This window comes from Protomyctophum parallelum (assembly GCF_964188405.1).
Source record: "Protomyctophum parallelum genome assembly, chromosome: 20".
Lineage (NCBI taxonomy): Eukaryota > Metazoa > Chordata > Actinopteri > Myctophiformes > Myctophidae > Protomyctophum > Protomyctophum parallelum.
The window spans coordinates 2,236,979-2,255,666 of record NC_139718.1 but is presented as its reverse complement, the minus strand read 5'-3'; the positions used below and the strand labels follow the sequence as shown (position 1 = coordinate 2,255,666).

Sequence of the window (18,688 nt, the reverse complement as noted above, 5' to 3'; positions counted from 1 at the left end):
CGGTGGTCACCTCACCACCGGAGCGGTGGTCACCTCACCACCGGAGCGGTGGTCACCTCACCACCGAAAATCCAGACTATGAATAGGCCTTCACTCTCTCCCTCGTATTTTTGTTTCTGATTGTCTTCTGGTGTGTTTTCTTTCCAACGTGGTAGTGAAATCCATCAGTGTCTGTCTGTCACTCTGCATGTCCTGAACATGTATCTTAAAAACGTAGGTTTTCTTCTGCTTCATTCCACATATTAAATTCTTCTTATCCTTCTGAACCTTGTCGGTTGTCCCTCCCTCCCTCCCTTCTGTTACCTGCTTGTCTAAAATGGACTACCACCCACTCTTTGTTATAAGTTGTATAGCAGAATCATTGCCGTTTTGCTTACGGCGTTCACTTTGGCCTCATTCGAACCGGCTTGTGTCTTTTTTTCACGTGTGCATTTTTTTGGTTCACTTTGTGCCGTGTGTCTGGAACTACACCTGAATGTTATATAGAGTCTGGAACTACACCTCCTGAATGTTATATAGAGTCTGGAACTACACCTCCTGAATGCTATATAGAGTCTGGAACTACACCTCCTGAATGCTATATAGAGTCTGGAACTACACCTCCTGAATGTTATATAGAGTCTGGAACTACACCTCCTGAATGTTATATAGAGTCTGGAACTACACCTCCTGAATGCTATATAGAGTCTGGAACTACACCTCCTGAATGTTATATAGAGTCTGGAACTACACCTCCTGAATGCTATATAGAGTCTGGAACTACACATCCTGAATGCTATATAGAGTCTGGAACTACACCTCCTGAATGTTATATAGAGTCTGGAACTACACCTCACAAAATCCCAGTAAGGAAGCTGCCATTTCCGTTCACAAACATATATTTTTAAATGTCTTTACATTTTATTTTTTTATTTCCTTTTCTGCTAAGCAGCAAGCTATAAACTGTACATGGGCAACTGGCGGCCCCCAGTGGCCACATGCGGCCCCACACCTTCACGTAATGTGGCCTGAAGGCTTTTTATCAGAATACTGATTATATTATTGATTTCAGCTGTTACAATTCCAAACATGCAAACATGACCCGCTTTAATTCATCAAAATTAGTAACTAGTATTAAAATGTAATTGTCTTTTCTTAAATGTCCAATGCATTTCTATTTAGTTAAACAATTAACATAACTATAATTAAAGGCATTTGAAATTAAATAAAAATGTAAATTTTCAGGATTCCAATTAACCCATTCTGGACGGGAGCCCCTTTTGGTGTTTTAACTAAGCATTCTGTTATACTTTAGCTATTGAAAAATAGCAGATCAGGTCTGCTATTTTTGGAAAACGTGAAAATATGGCACAAATCTTTGAATATATATTCAGACCTTTTTTTTTTTTTTTTTTTTTTTTTTTATCCCACGATTTTGTAACCCAGTTTTCTTTTCACCCAGTGCCAATTATCTAATGTCATCCTGGGCGCTACACTTCCTCTGCCAACCTGGGGGGGGGGCAGCGGGTGAGGGTACCTACCCTAGGGGACACGGGGAGAACATGTGAGGGTACCTACCCTAGGGGACACGGGGAGAACATGTGAGGGTACCTACCCTAGGGGACACGGGGAGAACATGTGAGGGTACCTACCCTAGGGGACACGGGGAGAACATGCAAACTCCACACAGAAAGGCCCTTTCGCCAACCCCCGCCTCGGGTATCGGCACTGATGACGTGGAGGAGGGAACACGCCGCCAGTGCCCACAGCGTCCCGAGCGGGAATCGAACCCAGGACCTTCTAGCTGTGAGGCGACAGCACTACCAACTGTGCCACCGTGCCCCTCAGAATACTTTTTTTAAATTTCGACGTCAGGCCTAAATGGGTTAAAAAATAGCAAAAAAAAATAATTCAGGATATACGGTATATATATATTTAGTTTTGCATTTATTAAAGTACATCTAGGTGCTGTTGTTTGTGTGTCGTTGTGTGAACTCCTCAACCACACCCTTAACCTAACTAACCTCACTCCCTTATCCCCCTGTCTCCCCCCCCCCCCCCCCCTAACCACCAGACCTGGAGGACCCGCCCATCACCCTGACGACGACCTCCACGCGTCCCTCCCGGCTGCGCCACTCCTCCCAGAGCGAGGAGGCCCCTCCCACCTCCTCCTGCTCCGAGGTGTTCCCGCCGCGGTGCGATGCCGCGGCCCCTCCCCCCTCCACCACCACCGGCCCCTCCTCCTCCTCCTCGCTCCCGCGGAGCAGCAGCGCGTCCGACGTCATGGAGCCCTTCATCGCCGAGCGGGTCAAAGGTGCAGAAACCCACCCCCAAAACCACCAACACCACCACCTCCTCTTCTTGCCCCCCTCTGATACCCCCACCACCACCACCACCTCCACCACTTCCTCCTTACTCACAGCCAATAGCCTCGCAGAGCCACCCCCCTCTCCCTCACAACCCCCCAATCTTCCCCCCAACGCCCACTCCTCCACCGCGGGCGTGGATGAAAACGGCGCGGCGTGCGACCGCTCGTGGCCCGGCGTGGGCCTCGGCACCCAAAGCCCCCCCATGAGCTCCAGCTCCGACTGGGCCTCGGATTCCGCCTTCACCTTCTCCCCCGAAGGGGAGCTGGACGAAGAGGAGGAGGAGGAGGAGGAGGAGGACCTGTTCTCCTCCATCAGGGAGTACCTCAGCAACAGAGGAGGGGAGAGAGCAGAGGAGACCGCGGCAGCGACAGGAGGAGGAGAAACGCCGCAGGTCTCCTCCTCCTCCGTACAGACGGGCATCGTGAAGACGCAGGCGGGGACGATCCCGCCGGGGGGGCAGCCCGCCGAGGCCAGACTGGTGGCCCGGGAGGATAAAGATGGCCGACAGGTAAGTAGCAAGCAGCCGCCGCCGCCACTGCGTCAGAGCAGCGTGGAGTCCACTGGGGAGGACAGCGAGACGGAGCAGCAACGCAGCATCTACCAGTGTCTGGAGATGCACGGCCACTGGGGGGCGCCACCCCCGCCCCGGGGGGGGAGCAGCTCCACGCTGGAGCGACAGGCCAACGCCGAGAAAGACAGGAGAGAAGCGGGCGTTATAGGAGACAGAGGAAAGGGAGGCGCCGAAGAGCGGATGGGTGGGGGAGAGCAGGGGGAGGGGGAGGGGGAAGGGGGGGAGGAGGGGGACGAGGTAGAGAAAGAAGGGGCCGAGGAGGTCGGAGAAGACGCCACCGGCGAGATGGAATCTAGCGCCGAGTCAACGCCGAGACCCCTGCAGACCCCGACCCCGGCCCCCAAGAAGGGCCTGGAACAGCAGCCCGCGGCCGCCAAGATGCTCCGCGGCCGCCCCAAGAAGCGCCACGTCAGGGCGTTCCACGTCAGCTTCCAGCCCTCCACCGACTCGGTCCAGTTCCACAACCCCCTGGAGAGCAAGGAGGCCCACTGGAGGGCGCGGCTGCGCCGCCTCAGCCACTTCCACACGCACAGCAGCCACTCGGCCACGCCCCCCCCGCCGCCCGGAGGGAGCTCAGGTAAGGTCAGGGCGGGGAGTTTCGACGGGCTCGGAGAGAAAGCAGCGTCCGGCGACCTGGCGTTCTTGGCCTCTGTCGGAGGCGAGCAGACTGGGAGCGCCGCTGGTCTGGAGACCAAGGACGCAGAGCAGCAGCAGGACGCGCCTTCATCATCATCATCATCATCCTCCGGGCCCCCAGGGGCCTCGGTTCGCCCCCCAGAGACGGCGGCGGTGGCGAGCGCCTCCTCAGGCTCCTCCTCCTCCTCCTCTATGGGTAATATGCGCGCCCGCCTGTCGCGCTCGTCGCGCTCGCGCTCCCAGGAGCCTCGCGGCAGCGCCGCGTCTCGTCACAACCAGGTGGCCCGGCTGGGCGGCGTCTATAAGACGGTGGTCCACGCCCTCTCCTCCTCCTCCTCCTCCTCCAAGCCCCACCCCCACCCCCGGGGGGGGAGGGGCCAGCAGCAGGGCAGCGGTGGCGTTGGCGGCGGCTCCTCCCAGGGCTCCTCCCCCCAGCGGCGGCCTGGGGGCGGGGACGCGTCTCTCCGGGAGCTCTACTCGCACGTCCTGGGATACTTTGGACGCAAGACGATGCCGGCGGCGGCAGCAGCGTCGGCGCCAGGTGAGGGTCAATCGGCGACGAAACGAAAGCGCTCACCTCCACCACCCCAGCACCCACCTCCACCACCCCAGCACCACCCGGACAGACACCACATCAGTAGACATCATCATCAGAGACCAGGCTGACAGATAATCTCTCCGTCTAAACGCATACGCACCCGGCTGGCAGCTCTTCTTTCCTTATGTTTTTTAACCGGTTGGTTTGTTGTGATGAATGGTTTTTTATATATTTTTGGGCTGAAACTCATCATCTTGCTGCTGGACTGAAACTTTGTTTTTTTTTGGCGTGTGTTTTTTTTCTCCTCCTCCTTGAACGCCGTAGCCCTCCTACGGCAGCCCCGCCTCCCCATTCAACCCCCCACCCTGTACCTCCTCCCCCCCCCCTCCCCCTCTCTCTCTCCTCCCCCCCCCCCCCCCCCCCCCCCCCCCCCTCTCCTCTCCTCTCCTCTCCTTACGGTTTGGGACTTTGAACTCATCTCCTCTTCCTCCTCCTCTCCCCTCCGTCGTTCTCTCAACCTCATGGATGTTTGCATGCGGCCTCCTCCTCCTCCTCGCGACCTCCTCGCGCCTCCTCCTCCTCGCGACCTCCTCGCGCCTCCTCCTCCTCCTCCTCCTCGCGACCTCCTCGTGCCTCCTCGCGACCTCCTCCTCCTCCTCCTCCTCCTCCTCCTTCAACCTCCTCCCCGGGAAAACTCCAGCCATTTATTTTCAGGCTTTGTGGAGAAGAAAAAAAAACCCACAGGTGACAGAAAAACCCCAAAAGAAGTCAGTGAAAGGAAAGGAAAAGGTGTGGGGGGGGGAGACCCATGTGGCAATGCAGAGCAAGCACAAATCCCCCCCCCCCCCCCCCCCCCCCCAAAAAAAAAAAAAAAAACATCCACGTACAGTCGTACAGTACCAATGTTTGCCTTGTTTTGCTTGTTGGCTCATATGAGGTTTTTTGGTGTTGTTAAATGTGCTACTGTGTGTTTCCATCATGTGCACTGCACACCATATGTTCAGCTCAAACCTACTAGGGATAGAAAGCCTGTTAGGACACAACGCCGCCACCAGAGGGCAGCACACGTCCCCTTTATTGTGTTGAGAATGGCCTACCTCACTATTATGACAATTAACCCTTTGTGGAAACGAAATGGATAGAAAAGAAAAGGAATCCAGGATTTGCTGAAATCACAGTTGCTTCACATGCTTTTAGTTTAGTTTGGCTGGTATACCAGTGGTTTTCAAACCCTTTTCATGTCAAGGTCCATTATTTATTTGGCGTTTGAGACACGGAACCACCTTTTGATGAGATCTAGCCTCTCTGACCCATTTGAGCCACGGAACCACCTTTTGATGAGATCTAGTCTCTCTGACCCATTTGAGACACGGAACCACCTTTTGATGAGATCTAGCCTCTAGTCTCAGACCCAGAAGTAAAGATTTTTTTTTTTGTCGTTTCAATAAGATTTTGTCTACAATTCCATAATTATGCTTTTGGCAAACATTGATCAAAATAACAATTATTCTACGTTATCTTAATTGTGTAGACTTCTTGTAAATTAACCCATTCTGACCTGAGATCAGATTCTAAAAATGTCTGTTTGAAAATGACAGTTTTCTGAAAAAGCTATGTTTACTATGTCAGTCGTTCTTCGATTTTTCAAAAATAGCAGACCTACAAGCTCTTAGCGCGCCACTCGGTGGCGCGCTAAGAGCTTGTAGGTCTGCTATTTTTCAATAGCTAAAGCATAAAGTAATGCTAACACCAAAAGGGGTTCCCGTTCAGAATGGATTAAGTAATTATGTTTTAACAATAAGCTAATTCAGTGATTTATTTTATTTTCTCAGTAATTTCACGGGGATAAAAAATGGAAAATCCAAGAAATTCCATTAATTTGAAAACAAACATTTAAGTAATCTACACGCTCACAACGCGCTGCTTCGTGCCACGTCATGGGCTTGTAGATCTAGTATTTTGTAGATCTGCAATTTTCACTAGTTTGGGTCCCAGCCAGACACTAATTTCTCTTCTGGGTCACATGCTAAAAGGTTTGGGAACCACTGCTATACAGTATGTCCTATTGTTGTTGTTATAATTATTATTATTGTTATTATAATAATTTATTATAATACTAATAATAGCTATATATCTTGTGTTGTGTTCATAGCAGACTCCTCACTCAAACTTGCAGTTTGGGCAACTCCAAAGCAAACTCCACATGCCCCGACATGTTATTTCCCGGCCATAGTGCCATAGTGTTAGACATATTCGCCGATACCGACCAAATAAGGGCCGATAGCGATACTTTTCCAATACCGTTCCAGTAATCGGGACATCTCTAGTTACAACCTGCAGTTCTTTGGCTGGCTGGGGGGGTGACATCAAAGTCCTAGTGTGTTGTTGTCTGTAGAGAGATTGTTTGTTTCTGTTCCACTTTCTTACCAGATGGGTAGAATTTGCCACAATGGACAACATGAAAGGCAGTTTAAGTCAATGTACCGGCTTTGCCGACAACATTTGGAATTATTGGGAGTCGGGACGTGGTTATAGCCCCACCCATCTGGTACTCTTCTGTAGATTAAAACACACACACGCTTAAAAATAATTGATATTTGCAGCGCCTGTTCAGGCCCAGGCCTTGTCTGTCTGTCTGTCTGGCTGTGTGTGTGTGTGTAATAGCTATAGGAGTTAGGACTGTGTAATTAGCATTAGCTAACATCACGGCTTTAATGTCCTCAAAGCCGCGGCTAACTGTCGTTAGCTGCTCCGTGTTAGCGCTAGCGCTAGAACGTCAACCCGACCCACACAGTACAGTTCCTTTGGGGAATGCACTGAGCCAGTCTGCGGTCACTTCACCCCACCAGCTCAACAAATTATACATTTGCACACTGGAAAAATATTTGGTGTAGAACAAAAAAAAACAAGGACGGCCCTTCCTAGTATACAGCCCTGCGGGACTCCAGTCGACTTAACCTTTTCCGCGCCATTGCCAAAGCCCTTTGTCAATTGAAGCCTAATTTTGATGCTGACACTTGCCGCCTTTGCCGAAGCCCTTCGGCAATTGCGCTTTTATAGTGCATTCGATCAAGCGACCCATAATGCTACTCACGTTAGCCGGTTAGCTAGCTGTGTTGTTAGCACAGCACTGGATCGTTCATCTTAGATCGTCGTCGCCATAAGAATCCATTCTTTCCGTCTCCTGTATCTCCTATTCCTTGTCCCAGATGGCATTTTGGTCAAAACAGCGTTTCTTTGACGGCACAGAGGCGGCGATGTGGAGCTCTCCAGTTCACCGGCATAGATTGATCATGTAAACAAAGGTTGTCTTGGCAACGTAAAGCTGGCAGGGTTAAGCCCACTTCCGGTCGAGTCAAAATGTGGCTTTTTCAAAATAAGAGCTTGACTAGAAAAAAAATGCTGGCGTGAATTAGGTCCTAATTTTTCAATAGATGATAGCAGTAAATGGGTGTACGGGGTTGAAGTGATTAACTCGTTCACTGGCTGCCTAAATACCAGCTAACCTGCAAAACAACTGTAACTCGCCTTCAACTGAACCCGAGCTAAATGAAACTAACGTATGCTGCCTGTCTGTTTGGACTGTTGTAACAAGGTGGTCTGTTTCTCTGTCGCTTTGCTGTCGCACTGCATGGGGCGAGTTAATTTGCTCTCGCACTGCATGGGGCGAGTTAATATCTGCTTCTCTGGTCGGTCGTAACGTGTCGCACCGTTTGCTTTGCTTTTAATACTGGTCCTAGAGCACACACATTAGGCCTACTGCAGGGTCCTAGAGCCCACCCACTAGGCCCGCTAGAACAATACTTTCACACTATGAATTATTACTGTGGTCTTTTTTTTATCACTGAGTAGAAAACAGAGGGTCGGGACCCCTTTTTTGGTCCCACATAATTAATATTTCAAAACATTTTAAAAAAACGTATTTATTTTTTTCATGAATAAATCATAGAACAATCTAGGAAATTACATAAATTAGGATTCCCATGTTTAAGAAGTAGTGGACGAAGCTGATCTGCAAGCTCACTTGAGCTTGTAGATCTGCTATATTTTCAATGGTTGCACAAGTGAACACTAGGCTCTCTTTCCCAGATGGACAATTCAAACACTGTGATGTAAAAGATGACAGTTAGTAATTCGTGTGAATTCTGTTTTTGGAGTGGACTTTTTTCCCCCCATATAAATAAATAATTCCCGGTAGCCTGAGGGGTACGGTGACATTTCCAGTGTTTAATTATCACCTCTGGTGTACCAGCTGTCCTCTGACAACGCTAACGAGCTGTTCATCGTTCACTGGTGATTCCGTCGACTAAAAACCAAGACGAAAAATGTTCGTCGACTACCTTTTTACACTGACGAAAAACAAGAGATCCAGTATAAGTAATTTAACAATATTTGTTGCATGCTCAAAATAGAGTAGGCTAAAACACATGCGGTTTACTGTACAGAGAAGAGTAGGCTAAGACACATGAGGTTTACTGTACAGAGGAGAGTAGACACATGTTGCATACCGTATGTTGCAGAGTCATCGCTGTTGTTTGTCGAACTTTACATCATACAGCTCTGTCTCTGTCTGTCTGTCTGTCTGTCTGTCTGTCTGTCTGTCTGTCTGTCTGTCTGTCTGTCTGTCTGTCTGTGCGTCCACAATCCGTCGTCCAACCCGCCTGTGCGTGCCCTTACCGTGTGTGTGTGTGTGTGTGTGTGTGTGTGTGTGTGTGTGTGTGTGTGTGTGTGTGTGTGTGTGTGTGTGTGTGTGTGTGTGTGTGTGTGTGTGTGTGTGTGTGTGTGTGTGTGTGCGTGCGTGTGCGTGTAGCCAACAAAGAGGAGCGAGAGGTGGTCCAGAAGGCCCGTCCCGTGTCCAGCGACGTGGGCAGCGCCAACCCCAACTTCCCCGACCTGATGGACGAGTTCATCCAGGAGAGGCTCCGGGCCAGAGGGACGGCGGTCAGTATATGATAAATAAAACCCATTCTGACCTGAGATCAGATTCATACGAGGTTTCCGCCGGACACACACTGGTCTGATGAACCCATTCTGACCTGAGATCAGATTCTAAAAAATGTCAGTCGCTCTTCGATTTTTCAAAAAATAGCAGACCTACAAGCTCGTATCGCGCCACTCGGTGTCGCGATATGAGCTTGTAGATCTGCTATTTTTAAATAGCTAAAGCACGACATGATGCCGACACCAAAATGGGTGCCCGGTCAGAATGGGTTAAAACAAAGCACTACTGCCTCATCAGAGTTGGTTCTGTGACTTTACTGTATATACTGTCAATTACTTCCACGAGAGGTGGTGGAGTTAGTAGCTTTAGCAGACAGTGTGAGGGGTCCAATGGAGTTAAGAGGTTTTGTCCAAAGCACTTTTTACTACTTTCCATCGGTTCAATATTTTGGAAATAACACACAGACGTAAAGGGTGTTCAATAGCACTGATTTATGGAACAACACACAGACGTAAAGGGTGTTCAATAGCACTAATTTATGAAACAACACACAGACGTAAAGGGTGTTCAATAGCACTGATTTATGGAACAACACACAGACGTACAGGGTGTTCAATAGCACTGATTTATGAAACAACACACAGACGTAAAGGGTGTTCAACAGCACTGATTTATGAAACAACACACAGACGTAAAGGGTGTTCAATAGCACTGATTTATGGAACAACACACAGACGTAAAGGGTGTTCAATAGCACTGATTTATGAAACAACACACAGACGTAAAGGGTGTTCAATAGCACTGATTTATGCCAAAAAGAACAAGATTGAGTTATGAGTTATGTTTTTCCCCAAACACCCTTTTGCCTGATGTATACGCTGCTGTACACCGGTGTCACACACCGGAAACAGCTTTTTACTATTTGTAGATCTGCTGTTTTTCGTGTGCAGATCTGCTATTTTCAAATTGATTTTCTACACATTTTGAACTTGTGAAATGTCACATTCTGCAATAGCAATACTTTTACTTTAAGTACATTTTGATGCCGATACTTGTGTACTTTTACTCAAGTACATTTTTCAATTCCGTACTTTCACTTGTAACGAAGTAGTTCTGAATTGCAGTATTGGTACTTTTACTTAAGTAAAACAATTGAGTACTTTTTCCACACCTGCCCACGCACGCGCGCACACACACACACACACACACACACACACACACACACACACACAGGGGCGTCGTGGGAGCAGCCCCGGCAGTCTGGAGGTTCCCCGGGACCTGCCGGAGCTCCTGGAGCAGGGGTCGCGACCCCTGGACGACCCCCGACCCGTGGACGACCCCGGGGTGCCCTCGGAGTGGACGTCGCCCGCCAGCGCCAGCGGCTCTGATGTCATCAGCTCAGACAGCCAATCGGACTCCTTCAACGCCTTCCAGTATTCCACCTGCAAGTTCGACAGTAAGGTTTTGTGTGTGTGTGTGTGTGTGTGTGTGTGTGTGTGTGTGTGTGTGTGTGTGTGTGTGTGTGTGTGTGTGTGTGTGTGTGTGTGTGTGTGTGTGTGTGTGTGTGTGTGTGTGTGTGTGTGTGTGTGTGTGTGTGTGTGTGTGTGTGTGTGTGTATTTTAGTTTTAGTCATATAGTCTTTGGAATAAAACTTTTATTTAGTTTTTGTCCTATTTTAGTCACCTGGAACGTTTTAGTGTTAGTCTAGTTTTGTCGACTAAATCTACAGTTGATTTAGTCGACTAAAGTGCATTTTGGCGGGCCTTGATGCCGTCGTAATGACTGATGTTACGTATGCTGAAAATAGCCGATCTACAAGCTCGCAAAGCGTCACAGCGCGACGCGTTGCGAGCTTGTAGATCTGCTATTTTCAGCATGCAACCAAGTCGTAAAATGACTTATACTGGATCTCTTGTCCACTAGTCCCCTTCCTAACATTTTAGTCTAGTTTCTATTTGTTTGACGAAATTGTCAGTATATGTGACTAAATTTGACTGAGGGGCTAGAATTTTCATATGAAAGCAGGGAATCATAGCTTCAAATTGACATATTGGTTGTTCAGTTTGACCCACCAGTTTTGGAGATATGACTTAAAGAGTAATGTCTTGCAGAGAAACAGTGAGTTGAGAAAACAGGCTTGAAAGGTTCACTTCTGTGGACTCTCGCATTACACCTAGCTACATGTTTAAGCATTTATTTCATATTTACATGTCTTCTGTGGTCTCTAACATTACACCTAGCTACATGTTTAAGCATTTATTTAATATTTACATGTCTTCTGTGGACTCTAACATTACACCTAGCTACATGTTTAAGCATTTATTTCATATTTACATGTCTTCTGTGGACTCTAACATTACACCTAGCTACATGTTTAAGCATTTATTTCATATTTACATGTCTTCTGTGGTCTCTAACATTACACATAGCTACATGTTTAAACATTTATTTCATATTTACACGTCTTCTGTGGTCTCTAAAATTACACCTAGCTACATGTTTAAGCATTTATTTCATATGTACAGCTCTGACACTTATTTCAGACATGCTCTAGTATGTGATAAGTCTGCCTGTGCTATTAACTCATAAAGAAAATAGTTTTTCTCCTCTGGAATTTGCGCGATGGAAGTCTCTCAGTCAAATTTGGTCACATATTTAGTCTTAGTTTTAGTCATCGTAGCTTAGTCTTCATTTAGTTTCCATGTAGTTTTCGTCAATGAAAAAACAGGCAGTCGACGAACATAGTTTCGTCGTAGTTGTTTCAGTCGACTAAATCAACCCTGCTTTGACGTGGTTCAGATTTCACCTTCACCACGGAGGCGTGTGTGGGGGGCGGAGCCGGAGGCGGGCGAGGCAGCTCATTGGACCAGGACAGCCTGGGCGGGGGCGTGGCCTGCGAGGAGCAGGAAGTGGCCAGTCTGACGACGCTGAACATCGACTCGGAGACCAGCAGCTTGAGTCACACCGTCACCGTCACTGGTACGCTCTGTCACACCCTTTATATGGAGTCACACCGTCACCGTCACTGGTACGCTCTGTCACACCCTTTATATGGAGTCACACCGTCACCGTCACTGGTACGCTCTGTCACACCCTTTATATGGTCACACCGTCACCGTCACTGGTACGCTCTGTCACACCCTTTATATGGAGTCACACCGTCACCGTCACTGGTACGCTCTGTCACACCCTTTATATGGTCACACCGTCACCGTCACTGGTACGCTCTGTCACACCCTTTATATGGTCACACCGTCACCGTCACTGGTACGCTCTGTCACACCCTTTATATGGTCACACCGTCACCGTCACTGGTACGCTCTGTCACACCCTTTATATGGTCACACCGTCACCGTCACTGGTACGCTCTGTCACACCCTTTATATGGTCACACCGTCACCGTCACTGGTACGCTCTGTCACACCCTTTATATGGTCACACCGTCACCGTCACTGGTACGCTCTGTCACGCCATTTATATGGTCACACCGTCACCGTTACTGGTACGCAACGGTTGTGTGTCACACCATTTATATTTTAGTTTTAGTCGCAGTCTCCTGAATAGTTTTCATTTAGTTTTTGTCACATTTTAGTCACCTGGAATGTTTAGTGTTCGTCTACTTTTAGTCGACTAAATCATACAGTTGATTTAGTCGAACAAAATGTCTTTTGGCGGGCCTTGATGCCGTTTTGACTGTTTTATTTTCAGTGTAAAATGACTTATACTGGATCTCTTGTCCACTATAGTCCCTTCCTAATATTTTAGTCTAGTTTTTATTTGTTGACGAAATTGTCAGTATTATTTAGTCTCATTTTTAGTTTCCATTTAGTTTACGTCAGTGGAAAAAGGTAGTCGACGAACGTTTTTCGTTGACGTACATTTTTCGTCTACTACAGTCCTTCCTGTTCATACATATTTGTACATTATTCAAACAAAAAATAACAAAAAAACAAGGCCATTTTACATGTAAATGGCCCTCCTCCTCATTGACCATGAGGCCTTCTCAAGGAATGAGGCAAATGAAAAGGTGTACTTTTGAAACAGGCGCTTCAGTCTCTCCAAGTCCTCCAACCATACAAATTCATGGTTTGGGTCTATCTTATTAAAAGGTCTCTCTGTGTGTGTGTGTGTGTGTGTGTGTGTGTGTGTGTGTGTCATATGTGTGTGTGTGTGTGTGTGTGTGTGTGTGTGTAGGTTCAGAGAGTGCGTCTCCCATGCATTCCCTGGGGGGCTCCCGTTCCCAGACCCCCTCCCCCGCCACCCTGACAGCGGAGCACACTGACCACCACTCACACTCACACCTCCAGCTGGACCAGAAGATGCACCACTCGGTGCTGCAGACCCCCGACGACCTGGGTAACCACAAAACAAACGCACCCATCCACAACACCGTGCACATGTTCAATGTTTTAGCAGACCCCCGACGACCTGGGTAACCACAAAACAAACTCACCCATCCACAACACCGTGCACATGTTCAATGTTTTAGACCCCCCACGACCTGGGTAACCACAAAACAAACGCACCCATCCACGACACCGTGCACATGTTCAATGTTTTAGACCCCCGACGACCTGGGTAACCACAAAACAAACGCACCCATCCACAACACCGTGCACATGTTCAATGTTTTAGACCCCCGACGACCTGGGTAACCACAAAACAAACGCACCCATCCACAACCCCCGACGACCTGGGTAACGACAAAACAAACGCACCCATCCACAACACCGTGCACATGTTCAATGTTTTAGACCCCCGACGACCTGGGTAACCACAAAACAAACGCACCCATCCACAACCCGCGACGACCTGGGTAACCACAAAACAAACGCACCCATCCACAACCCCCGACGACCTGGGTAACCACAAAACAAACGCACCCATCCACAACCCCCGACGACCTGGGTAACCACAAACTAACGACTGGCTACTGCCATTTATATGTGGATTTGGACCAATCCTATGATACCATACTAAACGGGCTTGGATTTGGACCAATCCTATGATACCATACTAAACAGGCTTGGATTTGGACCAATCCTATGATACCATACTAAACCGGCATGGATTTGGACCAATCCTATGATACCATACTAAACAGGCTTGGGTTTGGACCAATCCTATGATACCATACTAAACAGGCTTGGATTTGGACCAATCCTATGATACCATACTAAACCGGCTTGGATTTGGACCAATCCTATGATACCATACTAAACAGGCTTGGGTTTGGACCAATCCTATGATACCATACTAAACAGGCTTGGGTTTGGACCAATCCTATGATACCATACTAAACAGGCTTGGGTTTGGACCAATCCTATGATACCATACTAAACAGGCTTGGATTTGGACCAATCCTATGATACCATACTAAACAGGCTTGGGTTTGGACCAATCCTATGATACCATACTAAACAGGCTTGGATTTGGACCAATCCTATGATACCATACTAAACAGGCTTGGATTTGGACCAATCCTATGATACCATACTAAACGGGCTTGGATTTGGACCAATCCTATGATACCATACTAAACAGGCTTGGGTTTGGACCAATCCTATGATACCATACTAAACAGGCTTGGATTTGGACCAATCCTATGATACCATACTAAACAGGCTTGGGTTTGGACCAATCCTATGATACCATACTAAACAGGCTTGGGTTTGGACCAATCCTATGATACCATACTAAACAGGCTTGGATTTGGACCAATCCTATGATACCATACTAAACAGGCTTGGGTTTGGACCAATCCTATGATACCATACTAAACAGGCTTGGGTTTGGACCAATCCTATGATACCATACTAAACCGGCATGGATTTGGACCAATCCTATGATACCATACTAAACAGGCTTGGGTTTGGACCAATCCTATGATACCATACTAAACCGGCATGGATTTGGACCAATCCTATGATACCATACTAAACAGGCTTGGGTTTGGACCAATCCTATGATACCATACTAAACAGGCTTGGATTTGGACCAATCCTATGATACCATACTAAACAGGCTTGGATTTGGACCAATCCTATGATACCATACTAAACGGGCTTGGATTTGGACCAATCCTATGATACCATACTAAACAGGCTTGGATTTGGACCAATCCTATGATACCATACTAAACCGGCATGGATTTGGACCAATCCTATGATACCATACTAAACAGGCTTGGATTTGGACCAATCCTATGATACCATACTAAACAGGCTTGGGTTTGGACCAATCCTATGATACCATACTAAACAGGCTTGGGTTTGGACCAATCCTATGATACCATACTAAACAGGCTTGGGTTTGGACCAATCCTATGATACCATACTAAACAGGCTTGGGTTTGGACCAATCCTATGATACCATACTAAACAGGCTTGGGTTTGGACCAATCCTATGATACCATACTAAACAGGCTTGGGTTTGGACCAATCCTATGATACCATACTAAACAGGCTTGGGTTTGGACCAATCCTATGATACCATACTAAACAGGCTTGGGTTTGGACCAATCCTATGATACCATACTAAACAGGCTTGGGTTTGGACCAATCCTATGATACCATACTAAACAGGCTTGGGTTTGGACCAATCCTATGATACCATACTAAACAGGCTTGGATTTGGACCAATCCTATGATACCATACTAAACAGGCTTGGATTTGGACCAATCCTATGATACCATACTAAACCGGCATGGATTTGTCGGGGGCGGGGCCGCGGGGCGCTTAGATCGGCCAACCAGAAATCACACAGGCTGGGCCTGACTGGTCACATGTCAACACCATCATGTTTGCATGTAGGACCTACCTCTGCCATATATATATATGTGTATATATATGTGTATAATATATATGTATATATATATATATATGTATATGTCAGATATTGCCCATTCTGGGCGGGAACCCATTTTGTGTTTACCCACTCAGATCGGGAACCCATATGTGGGTTCTGTACAGTATGTACAGTATTCAAAAATGTAAACATGTTGATTCTGCTATATAAATATTTGAAGTTTTTCAGAAACCTTAGGTCAGGATTTAGAGGCGTTTTTAGAATTGGCCTCAGGCCTAAATGGGTTAATATTGTGGATATCGTAATATTATCAATGTATCAATGATTAGTGTTGTCTTTTCCTGTTTTTTTCAACACTGCCGATCTACCAGCTCACAACGTGTCACATGTTGTGAGCTGGTAGATCATCTATTTTGGCTATTTTTTGTAAATAGAAAATAGAAGTAAAAGTACTGGAAATTGGAAATACTCAAGTAAAGTACAAATGCCTCAAAACTGTACTTAAGTGCATTACTTAAGTAAAAGTACTTAGTTACTTTCCCACCACTGTGTCTCTCTCTCTCTCTCCACAGAGGCCAGTGAGTTACTGTGTCTCTCTCTCTCTCTCTCTCTCTCTCCACAGAGGCCAGTGAGTTACTGTGTCTCTCTCTCTCTCTCTCCACAGAGGCCAGTGAGTTACTGTGTCTCTCTCTCTCTCTCTCTCTCCACAGAGGCCAGTGAGTTACTGTGTCTCTCTCTCTCTCTCTCTCTCCACAGAGGCCAGTGAGTTACTGTGTCTCTCTCTCTCTCTCTCCACAGAGGCCAGTGAGTTACTGTCTCTCTCTCTCTCTCTCTCTCTCTCCACAGAGGCCAGTGAGTTACTGTGTCTCTCTCTCTCTCTCTCTCTCTCCACAGAGGCCAGTGAGTTACTGTGTCTCTCTCTCTCTCTCTCTCTCTCCACAGAGGCCAGTGAGTTACTGTGTCTCTCTCTCTCTCTCTCTCTCTCCACAGAGGCCAGTGAGTTACTGTGTCTCTCTCTCTCTCTCTCTCTCTCTCCACAGAGGCCAGTGAGTTACTGTGTCTCTCTCTCTCTCTCTCTCTCCACAGAGGCCAGTGAGTTACTGTGTGTCTCTCTCTCCTCTCTCTCTCTCTCTCTCTCTCACAGAGGCCAGTAGTTACTGTCTCTCTCTCTCTCTCTCTCTCTCTCTCTCTCTCTCTCTCTCTCTCCACAGAGGCCAGTGAGTTACTGTGTCTCTCTCCTCTCTCTCTCTCCACAGAGGCCAGTGAGTTACTGTGTCTCTCTCTCTCTCTCTCTCTCTCTCTCTCACTCTCTCTCTCTCTCTCTCTCTCTCTCTCTCTCTCTCTCTCTCTCTCTCTCTCTCTCCTCTCTCTCTCTCTCTCTCTCTCTCTCCACAGAGGCCAGTGAGTTACTGTGTCTCTCTCTCTCTCTCTCTCTCCACAGAGGCCAGTGAGTTACTATGTCTCTCTCTCTCTCTCTCTCTCCACAGAGGCCAGTGAGTTACTGTGTCTCTCTCTCTCTCTCTCTCTCCACAGAGGCCAGTGAGTTACTATGTCTCTCTCTCTCCTCTCTCTCCACAGAGGCAGTGAGTACTGTGTCTCTCTCTCTCTCTCTCCACAGAGGCCAGTGAGTTACTGTGTCTCTCTCTCTCTCTCTCTCTCTCTCTCTCTCTCTCTCTCTCTCTCTCTCTCTCTCTCTCTCTCTCTCTCTCTCTCTCTCATCTCCTTCTCTCTCTCTCTCTCTCTCTCTCTCCACAGAGGCCAGTGAGTTACTGTGTCTCTCTCTCTCTCTCTCTCTCCACAGAGGCCAGTGAGTTACTATGTCTCTCTCTCTCTCTCTCTCCACGAGGCCAGTGAGTTCCCCGGTGAGGACTGCAGTGTGATGGCGGGCGGCTCGCTGAGCGGCTGGCACGCCGACGTTGCCACGGTGATGTGGAGACGCATGCTGGGCATCCTGGGAGACGTCAACACCATCAAAGACCCCGAGATCCACGCCCAGGTCTTTGACTGCCTCTGTGAGCTGTGGCAGAACCTGGCCAAGGTAACTGACCTGAGATCAGATCCACGCCCAGGTCTTTGACTGCCTGTGTGAGCTCTGGCAGAACCTAGCCAAGGTAACTGACCTGAGATCAGATCCACGCCCAGGTCTTTGACTGCCTCTGTGAGCTCTGGCAGAACCTGGCCAAGGTAAACCTAACCCATTCTGACCTGAGATCAGATCCACGCCCAGGTCTTTGACTGCCTGTGTGAGCTCTGGCAGAACCTGGCCAAGGTAACTGACCTGAGATCAGATCCACGCCCAGGTCTTTGACTGCCTCTGTGAGCTGTGGCAGAACCTGGCCAAGGTAACTGACCTGAGATCAGATCCACGCCCAGGTCTTTGACTGCCTCTGTGAGCTCTGGCAGAACCTGGCCAAGGTAAACCTAACCCATTCTGACCTGAGATCAGATCCACGCCCAGGTCTTTGACTGCCTGTGTGAGCTGTGGCAGAACCTGGCCAAGGTAACTGACCTGAGATCAGATCCACGCCCAGGTCTTTGACTGCCTCTGTGAGCTCTGGCAGAACCTGGCCAAGGTAACCTAACCCATTCTGACCTGAGATCAGTAACCTGAGATCAGTAACCTAACAGAACCTGGCCAAGGTAACCTAACAGAACCTGGCCAAGGTAACCTAACAGAACCTGACCAAGGTAACCTAACAGAACCTGGCCAAGGTACAACCTGAAAACAGAACCTGGCCAAGGTAACCTAACAGAACCTGGCCAAGGTAACCTAACAGAACTGGCCAAGGTAAACCTAACAGAACCTGGCCAAGGTAACCTAACAGAACCTGGCCAAGGTAACCTA

At 48.1% G+C, this 18,688-nt stretch overlaps 1 protein-coding gene across 1 annotated transcript in view; it reads left to right on the top strand.

The window, feature by feature from the left end:
• Positions 1-18,425, top strand: part of ralgapa1 (Ral GTPase activating protein catalytic subunit alpha 1) — a gene marked incomplete at its 3' end in the record, with an annotated part of 71,874 nt that extends 53,449 nt beyond the window's left edge. Inside the window, exons 19-26 of the mRNA XM_083792746.1 lie at positions 2,054-3,601; positions 3,698-4,096; positions 8,904-9,034; positions 10,269-10,491; positions 11,835-12,014; positions 13,230-13,426; positions 17,690-17,881; positions 18,405-18,425. Coding sequence (XP_083648872.1) covers positions 2,054-3,601; positions 3,698-4,096; positions 8,904-9,034; positions 10,269-10,491; positions 11,835-12,014; positions 13,230-13,426; positions 17,690-17,881; positions 18,405-18,425 — 2,891 coding nt within the window. The remainder of the gene's footprint in view (positions 1-2,053; positions 3,602-3,697; positions 4,097-8,903; positions 9,035-10,268; positions 10,492-11,834; positions 12,015-13,229; positions 13,427-17,689; positions 17,882-18,404) is intronic.
• Between the last annotated feature and the right edge of the window lie 263 nt (positions 18,426-18,688).